This window comes from Scardinius erythrophthalmus (assembly GCF_964197995.2).
Source record: "Scardinius erythrophthalmus genome assembly, chromosome: 23".
NCBI lineage: Eukaryota > Metazoa > Chordata > Actinopteri > Cypriniformes > Leuciscidae > Scardinius > Scardinius erythrophthalmus.
This window is the reverse complement of record NC_138243.1, coordinates 4,728,331-4,748,469: the sequence shown is the minus strand read 5'-3', so window position 1 is coordinate 4,748,469 and position 20,139 is coordinate 4,728,331. Positions and strand designations below refer to the sequence as shown.

The 20,139-nt window shown below is 42.7% G+C and overlaps 1 protein-coding gene across 4 annotated transcripts in view; it reads right to left on the bottom strand.

Annotated features, from left to right (window-relative positions):
* Positions 1–7,621: 7,621 nt before the first annotated feature.
* LOC308684006 (interleukin-6 receptor subunit beta-like) overlaps positions 7,622–20,139 on the bottom strand; it is a 42,771-nt gene continuing 30,253 nt past the window's right edge. For 2 of the 4 annotated variants that reach the window (XM_081354982.1, XM_081354981.1), the window contains exons 10-15: positions 16,760–16,942; positions 15,597–15,734; positions 10,727–10,876; positions 10,498–10,638; positions 10,338–10,354; positions 7,623–8,265 (exon numbers count right to left, since the gene is read on the bottom strand). In XM_081354982.1, the coding sequence (XP_081211108.1) occupies positions 8,215–8,265; positions 10,338–10,354; positions 10,498–10,638; positions 10,727–10,876; positions 15,597–15,734; positions 16,760–16,942 (680 nt within the window). In that variant the 3' untranslated portion in view covers positions 7,623–8,214. Of the gene's footprint in view, positions 8,266–10,337; positions 10,355–10,497; positions 10,639–10,726; positions 10,877–15,596; positions 15,735–16,759; positions 16,943–20,139 lie in introns of all 4 variants that reach the window. The other 2 variants (XM_081354980.1, XM_081354979.1) reach the window with 1 other exon arrangement.

The following is a 20,139-nucleotide window of genomic DNA, read 5'->3' as shown; positions in this document are numbered from 1 at the left end:
GAAACGGGTACGGATTGAAAAACCAAAGCAACTGTACGGTTTACAAATCTGAGCACAGCTGAGACTTTTTCTCTGGTACTTTTGGCGTAGGATATTTATTTCCGTCAAGGTCAGACTGTGATGTCAAATGTATTCCCAGGAATGAGTGATGCGCTTTCCGCTTTTAAAGTTTTATAAAATAAGTAAGATATGGCTTGAATGGTTTAAAAGCATTAGCAAGAATAAAAGCGCATCATATAATGTAGGCCTATATAATATTTGCAGTAAAAGCTTGAAATATAAATTCTCAGAAAATGCATTTAATATTGAAACTGTTTATATATTCATACTCCCTTAATAAAGGAGTCCAGACATTAGAAAAATATCAGTCTACACATGCGTTTTATATTTAATATGAGGGAAATAGGCTACACATGCCGTGGACGTGACACAAACAAATCTTTAACTTTTAGGTAGCAAAATATTTTTTTGCAATTCTGTGAATTACACTGCGCAAACCAAAGTACTACCCACCGGATGAAGAAGGGTCGGCTCTCTACAGAACATAACATATTCATTTTATTTTATTTTTCATGTTCGCATTCATGAGGAAAAAACAATGTTACGGACGGGTGAACTGGCGCGTGAACTGGAGCTCATCTCATAAATGAACCGAAACTCAGCGTAAGATAGCCTACTTGCCTGACAGACCTGAGAAATATCTATAGAAAGCTTGAAATGTCTTCTTTTAAACAGAACAATTCAAAACGAAAGAAAACAGACTGCTGCTTGTGTAATCCGTATGAAATGTGCATTTCTCTCTGGTGCGTTCACTACTGCGAAGATCGCGAGTCAGCATCGTCAACAGCATCGTCAACTTCATCTATGCAGGGCACTGACACAGAAAACACTTGTTTATTAATAAACAATTAAAATGTCTCGTTGCTATATTTTACATATTCATAATCATTACTTTGAGGGTTCTTAGTGACAGCTTTTAGGTGCTTTATTGGCAGCGCCACCCTTACATGTTACATGAACGCGTCACCACCGCATCAGCACCCGAAAACAGGAGATTTTTTTCAATCCCTGTTTTGGCAGGGGAAAAACTGATCAGAAAATGTAACGAAACGTTGTAGAAATGTAGTGGAGTAGAAAGTATAATAATTGCTGCAAAATGTAACAAAGTAAAAGTCAAAAGAAGGCCTATGCACTATTGATTCTACTTAAGTAAAGTACAGATAGGTAAAGCTACAACTACGTGAAAAATGTAGCCTACTTCAGTAAAGTAAACTCAATTTCTCCATTTCTTTGCACAAAACTCTCCAGAAAATGCCATTTAAAGGTTTATTTTTTTTGAAAAAACATTCCCGGGGGGGGGGCATACTCCCGGACCCCCTTAGGGAGAGCCCCCCCACATAATAAATCCCAATTTAACCCCTGGATTTGAGGAAGTCCATCAGAGCTGCAAAGAAGGCATATTCCCAAAAACGTGAAAGCCATTATATGCAAAACGACACACGTCGCAGTATGTGGCAGGGAATTCAGTCTGTCACTAATTATAAGAGAAGCACAAACAGGACTGAGACTAGAGATGCCACCTTACCAGACTGCCTTAACGGTTTTTATGCCAGATTTGATAGACTGAACTGGGACACTCCCTCAAAACTTTGTTTGAACACTGAGGATTGTGCGCTCCAGGTCACACAAGAACAGGTTCAGAAGGTTTTTGAGATGCTAAACCCCCGTAAGTCAGTGGGACCTGATGGTGTATCGCCAAAAGTTTTGAAGGTCTGCGGCGAACAACTGGCAGGTGTGTACACAGACATTTTTAATCTGTCTCTTACTCATGGAGTGGTACCACGCTTTTTTAAGTCGTCTATTATCATACCAGTCCCATCTTGGATTATAGTTCCGCTTTCAACACGATCCGACCTGGAAAGCTAATTGAGGAGCTGGTCGACCTCTGGGTCCCAACCACCACCTGTAACTGGGTTTTGGATTTTCTTATTGACAGACCACAAAAAGTGAGGATGTGAGGTAACATCTCAACTGAGCTCACTTTAGGCACAGGAACACCACAGGGCTGCTGTCTCAGTCCAAAACTCTTTACTCTCTACACACATGACTGTGCCACTAACCAGAACAACACTGCTATTATTAAATATGCTGATGACACAACTGTCTTGGGCCTGATTAAAGGTGGGGATGAGACTGGTTACAGGGAGCTGGTTGACAAAATTCTGGCTTATGGTGATGACAATGATCTAATTCTTAATATAGATGAAACAAAAGAATTAATCATGGATTTTTAGAAAGAAATCCTTTCTACAGCCACTGACCATCAAGGGGACTGAGGTGTAAAAAACTGAGATGTGTCATCAAATTTGAGTTGGACCATAAACACTGCTGTCACAGTGAAGAAGGCTCAACAGTGGCTTTATTTCATCAGGCTGCAAAGGAAGGCAGGACTTAGCCGCAACCCACTCATCCAGGCCTATAGAGGACTTATGGAAAGCATCTAACAAATGGCATCACTGTCTGGTTTGGAAGCACCACCCAGGCAGAAAGGAGAGCTCTCCAAAGGGTCATAAAGACCGCGGAGAATCATCGGGTCGGACCTTCCATCTGTGGACACATACACACAACGCTGCAGGAAGAGAGCTAAGAACATTCTCAGGGACACACACCACCCTGCACATTCCATGTTCAGGCCTAAACACTCAATATACAATTTGAGATATGGCAGACCGGACAGTATTATCTCACACAGGGTGCGGTTTTATAACAGTTTTTTTTCCAGCCACGGTTAGACTGATGGCAGAGAGAACAAATATGTCTCATTTTTGTAAAATGACAGATGTAGCAAATTAGCTCTATATGAAATATTAATAATCAATAATAACTGGTTATAATTGATTATGAATATTTGGATCAGTTAATATAATGAACTTACTGTCGTAAATTAATATTACAATCAATTAGCCTGTTTATCCCATGAACACTCAGGATTAATTGTTTATTAACTCTAAGAAATGTGCATTTCCGGGGCATGGGAAATGTCTTTCTTAATTTAAAGTACTACTAAGAGCAGTAGCAAAAATCTAAATGATTAGTGACTCCAGTTATGAGCTTGAGACAAGGACAACTTTACGTGTGACATGAACAAGATTTTATTAACTAGTCTAAACACTTAAACTACTCTAACATACACACACATACATGCATACAGTTTACCAAGGGAAAGAGAGCTGAAGCATAGCATTGTTTGAAATCATTGTTTGTCAGCAGATCAACAGCCTCGAGCAAACCATCAGTTTAGTTCTAAAACGCCCTTCTTTAAAGGGGTAAGGATACTTAATGTATCAAATAATGAGACTAAGTTTGATACTTGCATGTCTCGCCCATTTGAATTAAAATGTCCTGATGCAATTTGTTGAGGCTCCAGTTGATCTTTGCTGAAGTGGTCTTGATGAGAGAGAACCAGTGGTTTTCAGAGTATCTTTGGTGAATGGAAAGACAAGGCCGCAGCCTGGCACAAGCTTGGTGGGTCCTTAGAGGCTTCTAGTTCAGCATCATCGTCACGTCAGCATTTCAGAAAGGGACTAAAGAGAGAGCTAAAAGCTGATCAGTGACTTTAAAGCGTGAAGATGGCACAACCTCTGGAGGTCCAAGAGCCAATGAGAAGATTTCCCTTTGGAGGGAAATTTTACGACCCTTTGTGTTCTAGCAGGGCATTTGAATATGTACTTTCATTGGGTGTTTAAGAAAAGAATCTTTAAGATTCTTAATGCATCACAAAGTTAGCAACCTGTAATGTAAATTAACAAATCGGAGACAAAGATTGGATTTTTTAGAGACCAAACATGACGCACATATAATGTTGGTTAACCATAATATGCAAAGTCTGAAACATTAACCCAATTGAGTTTACAAGAATACAAACGCCACATTAAAAGGGAAAATCATGAGATGGGAAAATTAGATACATGTTTACACATTTATCAAGTGGTTATATATAGAATATATATATAGGATTAACAGGGTTTTTATTTCTCTTCCTCTGCAAGAATTTAAATGAGAGTCACAGCTCTCAGGACATTTTTTTCGGTCGTAAACCCAGTCTCAGTGTGTGTCCTGTAACAAGACACTGCGTCCTGCCAGTGTGTTAGCTTCATTTGGGGAACGTTTCACAGGCCTTATTTGGGAGAGTGAGTTTGCTGGATTATTCATTAAATAAATGAATAATTTGTGTGTGTCTGATTGGTCCAGACGCTACACAGATGTTACCTCCTTTTATATAGAGATGTTAGAGGTAGTCTGTGCTGTGTTCATGTGTCAGTCTCTGTTAAATAGAGAATGTTTTATTACAGGAAGTTTTAAATACTTATATTACATATTATCTCGGGACAGTACAATATTTTTTAATGTGTAACAATCTTAATTTAATCTTAATCTTAAAGTAATAATCTTTAGTGTGTGGGTTTGCTTGACATAGGTTTGTGCTGATCTTTGTTGACTGTATCTCTCAAAGTATGTACTGTAGTTTGTTAGTTGGTCTTATATGTTGAGTTTTTTTAAATGCTGACTCAACGAGCTCCGCTACAAAAATTCCTATGTACCTGTATAGCTGTACCGGTACAAATGGCAAATAAACTAAACTAATCAACTAACCGTGACAAATATAAGTCTCTTGGCAGCGAAATGCAGAAATACAAAATATCAGTCAAAGTGGTTCTAAATAAACACTAATCAATAATACATTTAATTGTGTGGGTTAAAAAGCAGACCAAAAAAATAAATAAAAATAAAACCGAGACTGACAGATAAATCTATATCTCTTGAACAATTATTAAGAGATTCTGATTAGATTTAGATTAGATTTTATTTAGGCCTTTTTGGTTGGTGGTGTAGGCTCAGTAAGGTTAGGGTTACTGGTGGGATGGGGCAAGCCAACTAAAGGAACTGAATGCATTAACCATTATAAATGAGATTAATTAAACCATTTCTATTTTTGTGCAGGGTCATCTTCTGATTCAGCCAATGGACTGAGTTTGGGGGCGAGACTATCTGAAATTACAGTGAAGAAATGACCTTAAAGTTATTGGATGCCAAAGAGAGCTGTATACCCTCTTACAACATTTCATCTAAAATTTCAAGGCCTAAATTTTAAAAGAATCAAATTAAGACCCTTTTATCGTACTGATTATGCCCGGCCCCCCAAAAAAAAGGTTGCATAATTTTTTATGAAGATCATGCAATCATGACCATGCCGATTACAGTAGCCTATATGTCACGCAGGCTTCACTAACGTAAATGGTACCATAGACTATAGGCTACCATAGACTGCCATCAAGGTCTCAATGAAGGGGATTAGGCTATGTGAACAGAAAGGGGGTTCACAATGTAAATGTGCAGCCCAGTTACTATTGTGATTCTTAATATTCCAGATTATTAATATTATATCAAATAAAAAAGGCAGTTGACTAAAATCTTCCATATCACAAATGTGAAAGCAAAATGGGCAGGATCTGTGCATGACTTAAGCATTTTCAGAGATTTACATTTATGCACATTATTTGAAAGTGGTAAGAAAAGTTCCACAATTAAATATCAAGCTCACTGTATTACATACACTTATGCTGATCCTAACAGAAGTGCATTTTTTCATAGGTGATTATGACATGTTCTTGTCTGCAGACAGGTGTTTTATGACCCCATTCCCTGACCCAAACCAGTTACAATACAGCTCTAGCCAGGACAAGGGCACACAATGAAATGAACTTTGGCTAACTAAAGGGAAGATTTCAGTGTCTGAAAAGTCTGAGGGTTGCACACCTGACAGGGCCTGTGACATTGTTGCATGTGCCATATTACACAACATTGCCCAAAAAAAAAAACACTTTTCATTAAATGTTTAATAAAAGACAAATATGCTTAGTTCCTTGAGTTTTATTTCAATTGTTCTTTGTAAAGTGGTCAGTGGTCAAGTGCCTGCAACAAGAGAGATTAGGCACATGCCTCATGCAACAAATAAAAAGGAAAAGTTGGCTCTACACTGCCCACCTGTAGGCCTATGTCTCCTCTGTCTGTGCAGACTCTTCTGTAGGCCTTTCTGTAGATGTGGAATCCTGCTACTTATATTGCAGCCATAAAGCATTAATTAAGTAAAGTTATTTATGCACTTGCAGGTGGGCTAGTTCCTCCATGACAGATATCTGAGAGGGTTTATTCACTGTCCAGTGCAATGGAAACAAATGGACATTACAAAGTCTTATACTTTCTTTCCTTTGGAAAGTTAGAAAATGTCCACTTACTTACTGCACATATTGCCACCACTTTCTTGGGAACAGATACAAGTGCTGATGTATTATGTAAAAGTGCACAAAAGAGGAAAACACAATGTCATTACAATGAACTACACTCGGGGAAAATGTGATCAATAACTCATGGCAAAATATTTTTACATTAACATAAGTTTATCAGTTTTCACTTTCACAAGTCAAAGCAATTCATCATAACTCAAGATTTAACAGTTGAAATGACTATACGGCCTTAATTTAATGCAGCAAAAATTATTTTACAGTGTAGGCTACTATAAGATCTTTTCTTTTCTTTTTTTCAGCCTTTTTCTTGGTTGCTTTTATAAACAGACAACCATTAATTTAACAGTGCCTTTTATAAAAGAGACTATATAGCCTAACTAAAAATTACCATTATGTAGAATATTTTTGTAGGCTACTTCACTTTTATTTGTTCCCATGTTCTAGTGTGGTGACTCTGACATTACAATGAACAAAGTAATTATGCAATTATTAAAATACAAAAATATAGGCTAATAAGTGATAAAAACATCTAACATGGCCACTTCTAACGGATTTAAATTGTCTGCTACTTTTTGGCAGCCCTCTCTCCTGGCTTTTGCAGACTTTGAGGTGTTCCCTGGCGTTTTGATTAAACATTAAAATTCCGAATAAACTTCGACTATTAGTTCTTGCTCTGCTGAGGAGAAAAACTGAGCGTGCTCTTTGGCCACGCTGAGCAGCCAATAGCAGCGTTGCTGATCAATGTTTCTACTATCGATACATATCCCCTTTTAACCAGCGCATGAACGCACAATTATCTCAGATAACTCAATCCAGCAATACTAATCATATCCGGCAGGTGTGTTTGAAGAACCTAATTAGCCAGATCATGATTAGCACGATGATATCATCTTGGATGTGTAATTTGATCTCGGATGTTTTAAGCAACGTAGGCTACGAAGAACGGGCCCCAGATCTTAAATTCACTGAAAGTCTTTGGGATGTGCTGGAGAAGACTTTAAAGAGTGCTGGACTCTTGCACTGTCACTACAAGATATTTACCAAACATTGATGCACCTCTTGATGGAAATAAATATTGTAATGTTATTTCCATCAAAAGGTACATTGATGTTTGGTTTAGAAACAAAAACAAATGATGGTTAAATAGACGGCAACCCATCAATTAGGGTATTGCCAAACATATAACATGCTAGAAACATAATAATCACTGCAATAATAATCCAATCATAGACTCTTAAGCATTTGCATGTTTAAATCCAAACAGCGACTTTTATCTTTTGGCTGGGCAGAGTATTATTTAGTAAGTTATTGCTATTCGACACTTCAACAATTTCCTTTATTAATAAGAACAGTAAATGATAAGCTTAAAGCATCTTTAAATGTTACAGTTAAAAGTTCAACCATATGCATACCATAGAAAAAGATCATAGTTGTAAAATTGTATGAAAAAATAGCCTGTTGTTTAGTAACTTTATCAAACAGTGATTCTTCAGTGTCCTCATGATTGAAATGAATCCAGATGACCATGAAAAGCTGTACAGAATTACAGTTTTCAATTGGTCGTTAATTTCAGGCAGATTTCCATCAGTTTCTGCTGTCAGAGCGATTCTGCGGCCTCTGGGTCGCGAGAGGAGATGGGCTGCGTTTTCTCTGCGGAGGAATGGCTGGAAGAACTTGAATGTTGCGTAAAGGTTCTCCTGTCAGTGGAGTCGGGAAGGAGCCGAACGACTGGCTTTGGGGAATGCCGGATCGGTGCAGTTTGGATACAAACATTTAAATGTATGCATTTGGCAGATGCTTTTATCCAAAGCAACTTACATTGTATTACAAAGTACACATTTACATTCTTATCAGTTCTTGCTTTCCCCAGGAATCGAACCCATGACCTGGCGTTGCAAACACCAACGCTCTACTGTTTGAGTCTTCTCTCCCTGGGAGACCTGGTCAGGTGGTAAAGAAACTGTGGACGACATGAAAGCTGGGTTTGTTTAACTGAATATTTGATTGGATCCAATATACAGATGTAATCGAAATTATTCAACCCCCATTGAAAATCAGGTTTATTGGCAAAATGTACAGACATTCAGCTGTTTGCAATGAACAAATTAAACAAAAGTAATTGAAATAGCTCAACACAACAAATGTTTCAAGTGGATTCCCCAAATTCAACTGAAAATGCAACTTTTAATGACTTCTGCAGTCTCAAAATGATTCACCACCTGAATAGAATCCCTCACAACAGGACACATCTGCAAAACAGGTCTCAAGCACACCTGATGCAACTAATCATTAGTGTCACCAGGTGTGCTTGAGCTAGAACACACAAAATATCTCAACTGGCTAGGTTTGTTGAGTATCACGTTTGACTGCATGTTAGAAATATGAAATATGAAATCAAAAGAATGGTCCAAAAAGTTAAGAGAAGATATCATTGCCCTTCACAAACAAGGAACAGGATACAAAAAGATAGCGAAGACACTAAATGTTCCAAGAGACACCGTTGGAAGCATAGTTAGCAAGCTCAAAGTTAAAGGAACAGTGGTTACACTACCTAGTGGTTACTAACGAGGAAGAAAAAGGAAGCTATCGACGGCTGCAACCAGATTTCTGAGAAGGCAGGTTCAGAAAAACCCTCGAGTGACTGCAAAAGACCTTCAGCAAGATTGGTAGCAATAGGCACTGAGGTTTCAGCTTGCACAGTAAGGCCCATACTAAACGCATGCGGTGGCAGAACTCCAAGACGTACACCACTACTGACCCAAAAGCACAAGAAAATTGCTCAAAATCATATAAATGAGTCTGTTCTGTGGAGAGATGAAACAAAACTGGAACTTTTCAGCCCTATGGATCAGCGGTGTGACTGGAGGAAGAAGAATGAAGCATATGCTGAAAATAACACTCTGCCTACAGTTCAGCATGTTGTGGCCAGGTGATGCTCTGCGGCTGCTTTACATCCTCTGGCACTGGAAACCTGCAACGTGTGGAAGGCAAGACGGATTCTTTGAAGTATCATGCCGTGCATCATGCAGTATCACTGAAGCTTGGGATTCATTGGACCTTCCAACGGGACAATGATCCCAAGCATACCTCAAATTCCACCAAGGCTTGGTTGCAGAAGAAGTCCTGGAAGAGTCTACAGTGGCATCACAGTGACCTGACTTAAACCCTATAGAAATCTCTGGTGGGATTTGAAGAAGCCAGTTGCAGCACGCAAACCCAGAATATTACTGAACTGGAGGCCATTGCTCTTGAGGAATAGGCTAAGATTCCTCAGAAACGCTGAGTGTCTGGTTATACATCTCGTTTGCAGAAGGTCATAACAACAAAGGGTGTTTTACTAAGTACTAAAGATGCTTGCCTTAGTTGAATAATTTTGAGACTGCAGAAGTCATTAAAAGTTGCATTTTCAGTTGAATTTGGGGAATCCACTTGAAACATTTGTTGTGTCGAGCTATTTCAATTGCTTTTGTTTGATTTGTTCATTGCAAACAGCTGAAAGTCTGTAAATGTTGCTATTATCAAAAATAATTTTGATTACAACTGTATGTTTTTCATGCAGGGAAGATCGGGAAGTGTTTAACACATTTTGTTTAAACTTCATCAAATATGGACCATTGTAATAATTAAACATATAGACAGCAAAAAAGCAAATACCTGGTAAATATGGAATAAATATAATCAACATAGGCGAATTAGGCTCTCTCTCAATTGTTGCAAATGTAGCCCTATATACTGTTGCATTCTCTGCAATCTTTCTAGGGTTAAATGAAGTAAGATGATATTTTTATATTTTTATTTTCAAACATTTAGATGAAAAACTTGTGTGGATGTTAACCAGATGTTTTACTTTCAAACCAAATTTTACTTTTTTACATCAAAATTGTTTGTTGTCACAAATCTTTTACATTTTTACATAGAGAGTTTTTTTGTGTGCAATTATGTGTCTATCTACTGTAGATTTCTGAACAAACCCAAAAAAATGCAATAATCTAATAATTCTGTTTTTCTTTAGCATCATGAACAGGGTAATACCTCCACCTCTCCATCACCTACAGCCAAGAAACAAATGCACATCAAAGCATCAACGCATGTCACATCCTTTTTTTAGCTTAAGCTTGTTTAAAATCACAATAAAATCTGGCATCATTAAGAATGTAATAAGAAATCTATAAAATGAGGCTAAAAGACATACCATGCTTCAATGTTTTGAAATTAAAGTCTGATCCATTTTTGGAGCCTGCTACTGTTGATGCCATGACGTGAACCACATAATCCATTTCACTGGCCAGATCAGTCAGTACATATGAGCGGACATTAGGACCCACCGTCACAGCTGCCAAAAACATTTGATAAAGATCTGCTTGTGAAATCATCATACTCATTTCATCACACATTACAAAACCATCATGTGTTGAACATACATTGCCAGTGCTCAGTGTTCCCGGCCCTATAGAATAATGTGTAGTTGGTGATGAATCCACACCGATTGACCAGAGGTATTTCCTCCCATTTCAGCTCAGCAGCATTTTTCTTGGATTTTGAAACTTTGATAATAGGGCCCTTTTCTGGAGCTATTAAAAAAAACACCACACCACAAAGCTGTTACAAGAGTGTACTTCAGTAACTTGTCCTTTATGAGAAAACGTCTCGGGTTACGACTGTAACCCTTGTTCCCCGAGAAGGGAATGAGACACTGCGTCGTCGTCGTGACGACACTTTGGGGAACGACCCCAGCGTAGTGCATCTGAAGCGTGAATGAAATCCATCCAATCCTGATTGGTGCTGCGTCATGACGTAGTAGATGACGGCATACCCGGAAGATACAAAGGGACGCCGGCACACACACACGTTAGCTCTTTTGCGATGAAGCAAGCGCTCTGCCCGTGATAGGTGTGGCGACGAGACGCAGTGTCTCGTTCCCTTCTCGGGGAACAAGGGTTACATTTGTAACCCGAGACGTTTCTCTTCGAACTCGCACTGCGTCGTCGTCGTGACGACACTTTGGGGAACGTAATGCCCACTATGCCACACCGTAATCACGCCCGCCCTAGTGTGAAGCTGGGAGACCAGGCACACTTAGGACGCGAGCACTCTGGCGCCAGGCGTCACAGGGAGTTGCAGACTGTAGAAACGTATGAAGGTGTGCGGGGTGGCCCACCCGGCCGCCTCGCAGATCTCCTGAAGCGAGACGCCAGAAAGGAGGGCCACTGAGGAGGCCATGCCCCTGGTGGAATGAGCCCTTACGGTCATAGGTGAAGGCAAATTGCGCACCTGATAAGCCGTGGCTATAGCCTGGACAATCCAATTGCTGATTGTCTGTTTAGATGCAGGCAGCCCTTTCTTGGATGAGCCAAAGCACACCAACAACTGTTCTGACTTCCTCCACTAAGAAGACTTCTCCAAGTACACTCTTAGGGCTCTGACTGGGCAGAGCAGGTGAAGTCTCCCCTCTTCCGCCGTCACGTGAGGTGGAGGATGGAAGGCCTGAAGAACCACTGACCGTGCCACACTAGACGGCACTTTGGGCACATAGCCCGGTTTGGGATGTAAGATAGCCTTAACTCCACCGGGGGCAAACTCCAGGCAAGTTGACATTATAGCCAAGGCCTGGAGATCCCCCACTCTCCTCAGCGAGGTGATTGCAAGGAGAAAGGCCACCTTAAGGGTCAGGTTCTTTGCCTCAGCCGACTCCAGTGGCTCGAAGGGGGCCTCAGCCAACCCTTCAAGTACCACCGCCAGGTCCCAAGTTGGGACTCTGGAGTGAGCCGCAGGCCTCATCCTCCGAGCCCCACGGAGGAAACGTACAACCAGATGGTGCTTTCCCAAGAGCCCATCACCTACAGGCGAGTGGAAAGCCCCAATGGCAGCCACGTAAACCTTAAGTGTGGACGGGGTAAGACAGGCGGAGAAACGATCTTGGAGGAACTCCAGCACTGAAGCCAATGGGCAGTTAACTGGGTCCACCTCATGCTCTCTACACCAAGTGGAAAACACATTCCACTTCAGGCTGTACAGTCTCCTGGTGGAAGTAGCCCTGGAGCTGAGCAGGGTCTCGACAACACCTGGGGCCAGACCCAGAGGTTCAACAGCTCTGGCCGGGGGTGAAATATTGTGCCCCCTGTCTGCGATAGCAGATCCCTCCTCAGAGAGACCTGCCACGGAAGGCCGTCCAGCAGTGCTACAATGTCCGAGAACCATACCCGGGTCGGCCAGTGGGGTGCTACTAAAAGTAGGCTGATCCCCTCCCGGCGGACCCGCTCCAAGACTCCCGGGAGCAGAGCGATCGAGGAAAACCCCTTGGCTCTCAACCACCACTGTAGGGGTCTCATGTGTAGCAGGCCAAAAGGTATGACGTTGGACGCTGCTGCCATAAGCCCCAGCAATCTCTGAAACTGCTTCACAGTGAGGTTGTGGCCTAGCTTCGCTCTGGAGACCATCACCCGTATGGACTCCACGCGCGCAGGAGACATTTGTGCCCACATCGTCGTGGAGTCCCATACAACTCCCAGGAACGTAGTCCTCTGGGAGGGCGTCAACACACTCTTTTTCGTGTTGAGTCTCAGCCCCAAGCACCTGATATGGGCCAGAAATCTCGATGCCGAACTGCCATCTCGCGCGACTTGGCCAATATTAGCCAGTCGTCGATATAATTGAGTACACGGATGCCCTGGAGTCTCAGCGGAGCCAGCGCTGCATCCATGCACCTGGTGAAGGTGCGAGGGGAGAGAGCTAGGCAAAGGGAAGAACCCGATATTGGTACGCTTCACCCCGAAAGCGAACCTCAGGAACTTCCTGACATGGAAAGATGGATATATGGAAGTATGCGTCCTTCAGATCTATCGTGACGAACCAGTCCTCGAACTGGATCTGACTCACGATGGCTGGAATTGTGAGCATCTTGAACCTGAATCTCCTCAGAGAACGATTCAAGTGCCTGATATCTATTATTGGACGCAACCCCCTTCCTTCTTGGGAACTATGAAGTACCGGCTGTAGAACCCGGACTGCCTGTCTGGCAGAGGAACACGTTTTATGGCCTCCTTGACCAACAGGGATTGAACTTCCTGTTCCATAACCCGAACCTGCTCTGGGCCGACCACAGTCCAGACCACCCCGTTGAACTTTGGGGGAGGGGAGCTGAACTGCAGTCTGTAACCCAGCTCTACAGTACGCAGGGCCCACGCAGATATATTCGGAAGGCATGACCATGCGCCGAGATAATCTACTAAGGCCAAGGGAACTAGCCTCTCGAGGCTGGCCTCGGGTGTCAACCGAGACTCGTTCCCGACCTCCTGAAGCGGCTGACCGGCAGGGAGCAGTCGAGAATGATTTTTGGTGTGCGGACGCATTCGCTGCCCAGCCGCAGGTCTTTCTAGAGGCGGCTGGAGCAGCGTGATTGCGCGGGAAATGATTTCCCGAGAGCTCCAGGGTGGAGGCGACCTTGATCGCCCCGCCCTGGGGGGGACAGCTCTCAGCGGTCTGGCCGCAACTAGGACCGCTTGGCGGAAGCCTTCTTTGCCTGAAGGACGGTCCTCAGATCGACCTTAGGCTCAGAAGGCTTCCCGCGAGAGCGCCGCATCCTTTGCCAGGCTCCCTCGGGAGGGGCGTGGGAGGCGACACTCTCTTTTTGCACCTGTCGGTGCAAGGAGCTGGTAGACGGCCGAGGCTGCCCCTTTGAGGCAGCCTTCACCGAGGAGCCAGAGCGGAGAGGGAGGTACTGTTGGAAAGCCGCCGACTGCTTTTTCACCTCCTGAAACCTCTCGACGACGGTATTAACCGCGCCGCCGAAGAGGCCAGAAGGTGAAATCGGGAAGTCTAGGAGAAAATGTTTCTCTCTCTCCTTCATCCCCGACAGATTCAACCATAAATGTCTCTCCACACACACCAGACCAGCCATGGAGCGGCCGATGGCACGGGCCGTCTTGCGGAGAGACAAGTCGGTGGCCTTCCTTAGCTCCGTGATATCATTCGGAGAGGGACCCTCGCCCTCATCAAGCTCCTTGAGGAGGTCAGCCTGGTTGGCCTGCAACACCGCCATAGTGTGCAGGCAGCTACCAGCCCGCCCAGCCACCATATAGGCCCTGCCTACTAGCGAAGATGTATCGCGGCATGGCTTAGTGGGCAGTACCGGGGCCTTAAGGGATGATGCGGCCTCGGGAGAAAGATAGCTCGCTTGAGCTTCCTCCACCCGAGGCATTGTCCCATAACCACATTCAGCCGCTCCCAGCACATTAGAAAAATCAAGCACTGGGGGGTTGGAGAGCCTGGCTGAATATGGTCTTTCCCATGATTTTCACAACTCATTGTGCAAGTCAGGAAAAAACGGAAGGCCCCGGCATGGAGGTTGAGACCTACGCTTATAAAATCTTTCATCCAGATTAATCTTTCATCCAGCTTTTCATCCAGCTTAATCAATTCTTAACTTGGCCACAGCGCGGGTCAAAACCTCCACCAGCTCCTCTTGAGCGGGTGTGGGGATCGAGCTCCACATCACCCGCCTCGATGCTTAAAGCATCTGACTCCTCAGAGCCAGATTACTGTAGCATCGGGTCCTCCGCCTTGCGGGAAGAAGCCGCTTTGCGGGCTTCCGCCGGGGCGGGAGAACATCTGAATCCTCAGACGAGGACCGGGAAGATGCCGCAGCAGTCCCGTGTCCCGTTGAGAGATCCATCTGTGAGCCCCACGATCTGCGGGAACGGCAGTGTTTACTCGGCAGCGGTGGGCCCAGAACCGTGGGGCTTGCGAGCCTGGCTGTCCTCATCAAACATGGCCAGCCGTGAGCGTAACACCCTGAGCGGCAGCCATTCACACTCGCTACAGGCGGCTCCCTCGAGAGCCGCCCTAGCGTGCTGCACACCGAGGCATTGCACACACAGCTGGTGTGTGTCCGTGCCCGATAAATAACGCGGACACGGGTGCACACACCTTCTAAACTGCTTGCCGCATTTTTTTGCTTGTGCAACTCTTTTATAGAGACAGACAACACCAAATAGACAGACAAATTCACACAGAGCGCTTTAGCTGAAGAACAAAAAAGCTAACGTGTGTGTGTGCCGGTGTCCCTTTGTATCTTCCGGGTATGCCGTCATCTACTACGTCATGACGCAGCACCAATCAAGATTGGATGGATTTCATTCATGCTTCAGACGCGCTACGCTGGGGGCGTTCCCCAAAGTGTCGTCACGACGACGACGCAGTGCGAGTTCCCTCGAAGGGGAACTGCATTAACTTCATATTAACAACTTAACTTGACAGTGCCATTTGAATGTGTGGCACATCTGAGATACAAACCTTCTTGTTTAATGTAGGCTGCATCGGTCACTGCTTCTCCTGCTTGGATGCGCTTTACTGGTCTTCCTGCTTGGGTGTTAAAGCGCTGCTGGTAAATTGGATACACTGATATTTTGTACCGCTTCAGTTTTACTAAACCTTCGGAAAGGGGAAAAGACTTTGGTCACCTTTAAATGCCAGCTACATTACTCTCAAACACTGAAACTGCAAATATATGTGTGTGTGCATTGTGATATATATATATATAGTTGGCACTACTATAATATTTTTATACAAACATAATATAAATTTTTGGGGGGGCATTGAGACAAGAACACAGTCAAAACCAAACCTTGAAGTGTTTCTTCCGCAAAACTTCAGCTTAAACGGTGCTGTGAAAAATAGTTTGCCCTGACTGATTTTCTTATTGTTGAATATCTTTCATGGATTTGAGAAATTTGTAGAGCTGCACAATTAATTGTTAAAAGATCACGATTTTGATTCAGATCTCATTCCTAAACAACAAGGATTCGGCTGTGTCTATCAAACCTTTGACAAAATCACAGCGAACATTCAGATCTGCGCTTTAAACCGGAGAGAGCAGTTGTCATGTATAGGTATGAACAGCTTCATAAACAGTCTTTTCAACCACACAGTATCATTATTTCTGTGTAACAAATATTCAAATGATCACAGAATAATAATGATAATGATTCTATCAATAATGATTGTATCATTTACATCAATGTGTTAAAAATGCATTTGTCATTGAATCATTCATTCAAACTGATTTTTTTAAATAATTCAGATTAATTAAACAAATAGACTACAGCAATTAACATTTTGTCAAAACCTCTAGTAAATCATATGTTATTTTGTTTAGTTGTCTGTTCAGAATCGTGGGAAAATCGTGATTCAGTTTGAAGCAGCAAAAAAAAAACAAAAAAAAAAAAACGTGCAGCTCTAGGTCTCATAACACCCCGAAACTCAGTGTGAAACAGTGACTTCCCCTTGCTTGCTACCACCAACACTGCTGTAACAGCAATAACTGCAAGCAAACCCGCCACAGACACAAGATTCACGAAACAGGTCTAATAAGTACAAAGCAAATTTACAATGTTTACTGGCAATATTATCTCTCAGCTTATAAGCCAGTCGAGCTTTAGAAAATATAGCGCAGGTACCGGTTAGTGTGGTGGTGTTGACGTTGCGAGGAACTCTCTGCCAGTGTGGCTGAGGCTTTTCCTCATGCAGATTCACCCACTCCACCAGGAATTCAGAGAGATGAGCGTTGCCAGGATGAGTCCACTCCACCTGCAGCTCTTCATCACGCACCGACCAGCTCACACTCCCCACGCCAGGAAGCTCTGATGAACCACAAACACATCACACGTTACACCTTTCATATGCCCTATTCTCTTATCTAACCATCTACAATAAAGCACTATCGGATGGACAGACAGACAGATAGACAGATAGACAGAACAATAGATAGACAGATACATATCAAATCATGTATGTATATATATATATACACTCACCTAAAGGATTATTAGGAACACCATACTAATACTGTGTTTGACCCCCTTTCGCCTTCAGAACTGCCTTAATTCTACGTGGCATTGATTCAACAAGGTGCTGAAAGCATTCTTTAGAAATGTTGGCCCATATTGATAGGATAGCATCTTACAGTTGATGGAGATTTGTGGGATGCACATCCAGGGCACGAAGCTCCCGTTCCACCACATCCCAAAGATGCTCTATTGGGTTGAGATCTGGTGACTGTGGGGGCCATTTTAGTGCAGTGAACTCATTGTCATGTTCAAGAAACTAATTTGAAATGATTCGAGCTTTGTGACATGGTGCATTATCCTGCTGGAAGTAGCCATCAGAGAATGGGTACATGGTGGTCATAAAGGGATGGACATGGTCAAAAACAATGCTCAGGTAGGCCATGGCATTTAAACGATGCCCAATTGGCACTAAGGGGCTTAAAGTGTGTCAAGAAAACATCCCACACCATTACACCACCACCACCAGCCTGCACAGTGGTAACAAGGCATGATGGATCCATGTTCTCATTCTGTTTACACCAATCTGACAAATTCTGACCATCTGAATGTCTCAACAGAAATCGAGACTCATCAGACCAGGCAACATTTTTCCAGTCTTCAACTGTCCAATTTTGGTGAGCTCGTGCAAATTGTAGCCTCTTTTTCCTATTTGTAGTGGAGATGAGTGGTACCCGGTGGGGTCTTCTGCTGTTGTAGCCCATCCGCCTCAAGGTTGTGCGTGTTGTGGCTTCACAAATGCTTTGCTGCATACCTCGGTTGTAACGAGTGGTTATTTCAGTCAAAGTTGCTCTTCTATCAGCTTGAATCAGTCGGCCCATTCTCCTCTGACCTCTAGCATCAACAAGGCATTTTCGCCCACAGGACTGCCGCATACTGGATGTTTTTCCCTTTTCACACCATTCTTTGTAAACCCTAGAAATGGTTGTGCGTGAAAATCCCAGTAACTGAGCAGATTGTGAAATACTCAGACCGGCCCGTCTGGCACCAACAACCATGCCATGCTCAAAATTGCATAAATCACCTTTCTTTCCCCTTCTGACATTCAGTTTGGAGTTCAGGAGATTGTCTTGACCAGGACCACACCCCTAAATGCATTGAAGCAACTGCCATGTGATTCAAGTCAAGTCAAGTCATCTTCATTTATATAGCGCTTTCAACAATGTAGATTGTCTCAAAGCAGCTTTACAGAGATAAGCGTATAATTTAAGGTAACAGAGATTGTTTCGGCTTTACAGCAGAGTTAAGTTATTTCCATCTAAAGTTAGTTTTAATTGATTTGGTTCCGTCGCAATGATCATTTGTTATTAAATTAGGGGCCGCTAAGACGACACCATTCTCTCTACACAGACTTTAAACGCGAACCTGTGAGAAACGCTGATGGCGGTCACATGCGCATTTAGAATGGGTTCTATAGTTATGTGCGTAAGAATATACGCAGGTTTGGAATTCCCTACAAGCCAAGCCTAAACAAAATACTTGTCTTTCCTTATAAATTTTGATAAGGAATTTTATTTTATTTGTTGCTTTGGGGTAGGACCGCAAGACGAATTTTCCCGACAACGCCTTATCTGTAGAGTGGTAGTGGGATCCTCCATAGGGAGAGACTAGTTGGCACTTCAGCACTGCGTTGTCATCGGTCCAGGTGAAGGTCCTTCGTCAGATCTGGATACGGCCTGGATCCGGCAGGCTGCAGGAAAAACCTTGGGATAAACACAGACACTAAAATTAGCGTAGATGCCATTCTTCTCGTGATGTAACGAGTACATCAGGATTTTTGGGAAGTGTTCCCGGTTCCGGCTGACCTAATCTATGCAGCATAACATTAAATTATAGAAGTCTATAATGTATTATGTGAAAGCTAGGTCAAAGAGATGTGTCTTTAATCTGGCTTTGAACTGACATAGTGTGTCTGCTTCCCGGACAATGGTAGGAAGACTGTTCCAGAGTTTTGGTGCTAAATAGGAAAAGGATCTACCGCCAGCGGTCGATTTTGATATTCTAGGTATAATCAACTGGCCGGAATTTTGAGATCGTAATAGACGTGACGGACTATAATGCGTTAAGAGCTCGCTCAAGTACTGCGGAGCTAAACCATTCAGTGCTTTGTAAGTAATCAGCAATATTTTAAAATTTATGCGATGTTTAATAGGGAGCCAGTGCAGTTTTGACAGAACCGGGCTAATATGGTCATACTTCCTGGTTCTGGTAAGAACTCGAGCTGCTGCGTTTTGGACCAGCTGTAGTTTGTTTATTAAGCGTGCAGGGCAACCACCCAGTAGAGCATTACAATAATCTAGCCTTGAGGTCATGAACGCATGAACTAATTGTTCTGCATTTGTCAATGAGAGCATATGACGTAATTTAGATATATTTTTAAGATGGAAAAATGCAGTTTTACAGATACTAGACACGTGACTTTCAAATGAAAGATTGGTATCAAAGAGCACACCCAGGTTCCTAACCGACGACGAAGACTTAACAGAGCAGCCATCAAGTGTTAGACAGTATTCTAGATTATTACGTGAGGAAGTTTTTTGTCCAATAATTAGAAACTCTGTTTTTTCAGAATTTAGAAGTAGGAAATTACAAGTCATCCAATTTTTTATATCCGCTATGCATTCCGTTAATTTTGTGAATTGATAAGTTTCGTTAGGTTTTGAAGAAATATAGAGCTGAGTATCGTCAGCATAACAGTGAAAGCTAATTCCATGTTTCCTAATGATATCTCCTAAGGGTAGCATGTACAGAGTGAACAGCAGCGGTCCTAATACTGAGCCTTGTGGTACGCCATACTTAACCTGTGATCGATGAGACATCTCATCATTTACTGCTACAAACTGATAACGGTCAGATAAGTATGATTTAAACCATGCTAGTGCATTTCCTGTAATGCCAACATAATGTTCTAATCTATTTAAAAGAACGTTGTGGTCGATGGTGTCAAATGCAGCGCTAAGATCGAGTAACACTAATAGAGAGATACAACCACG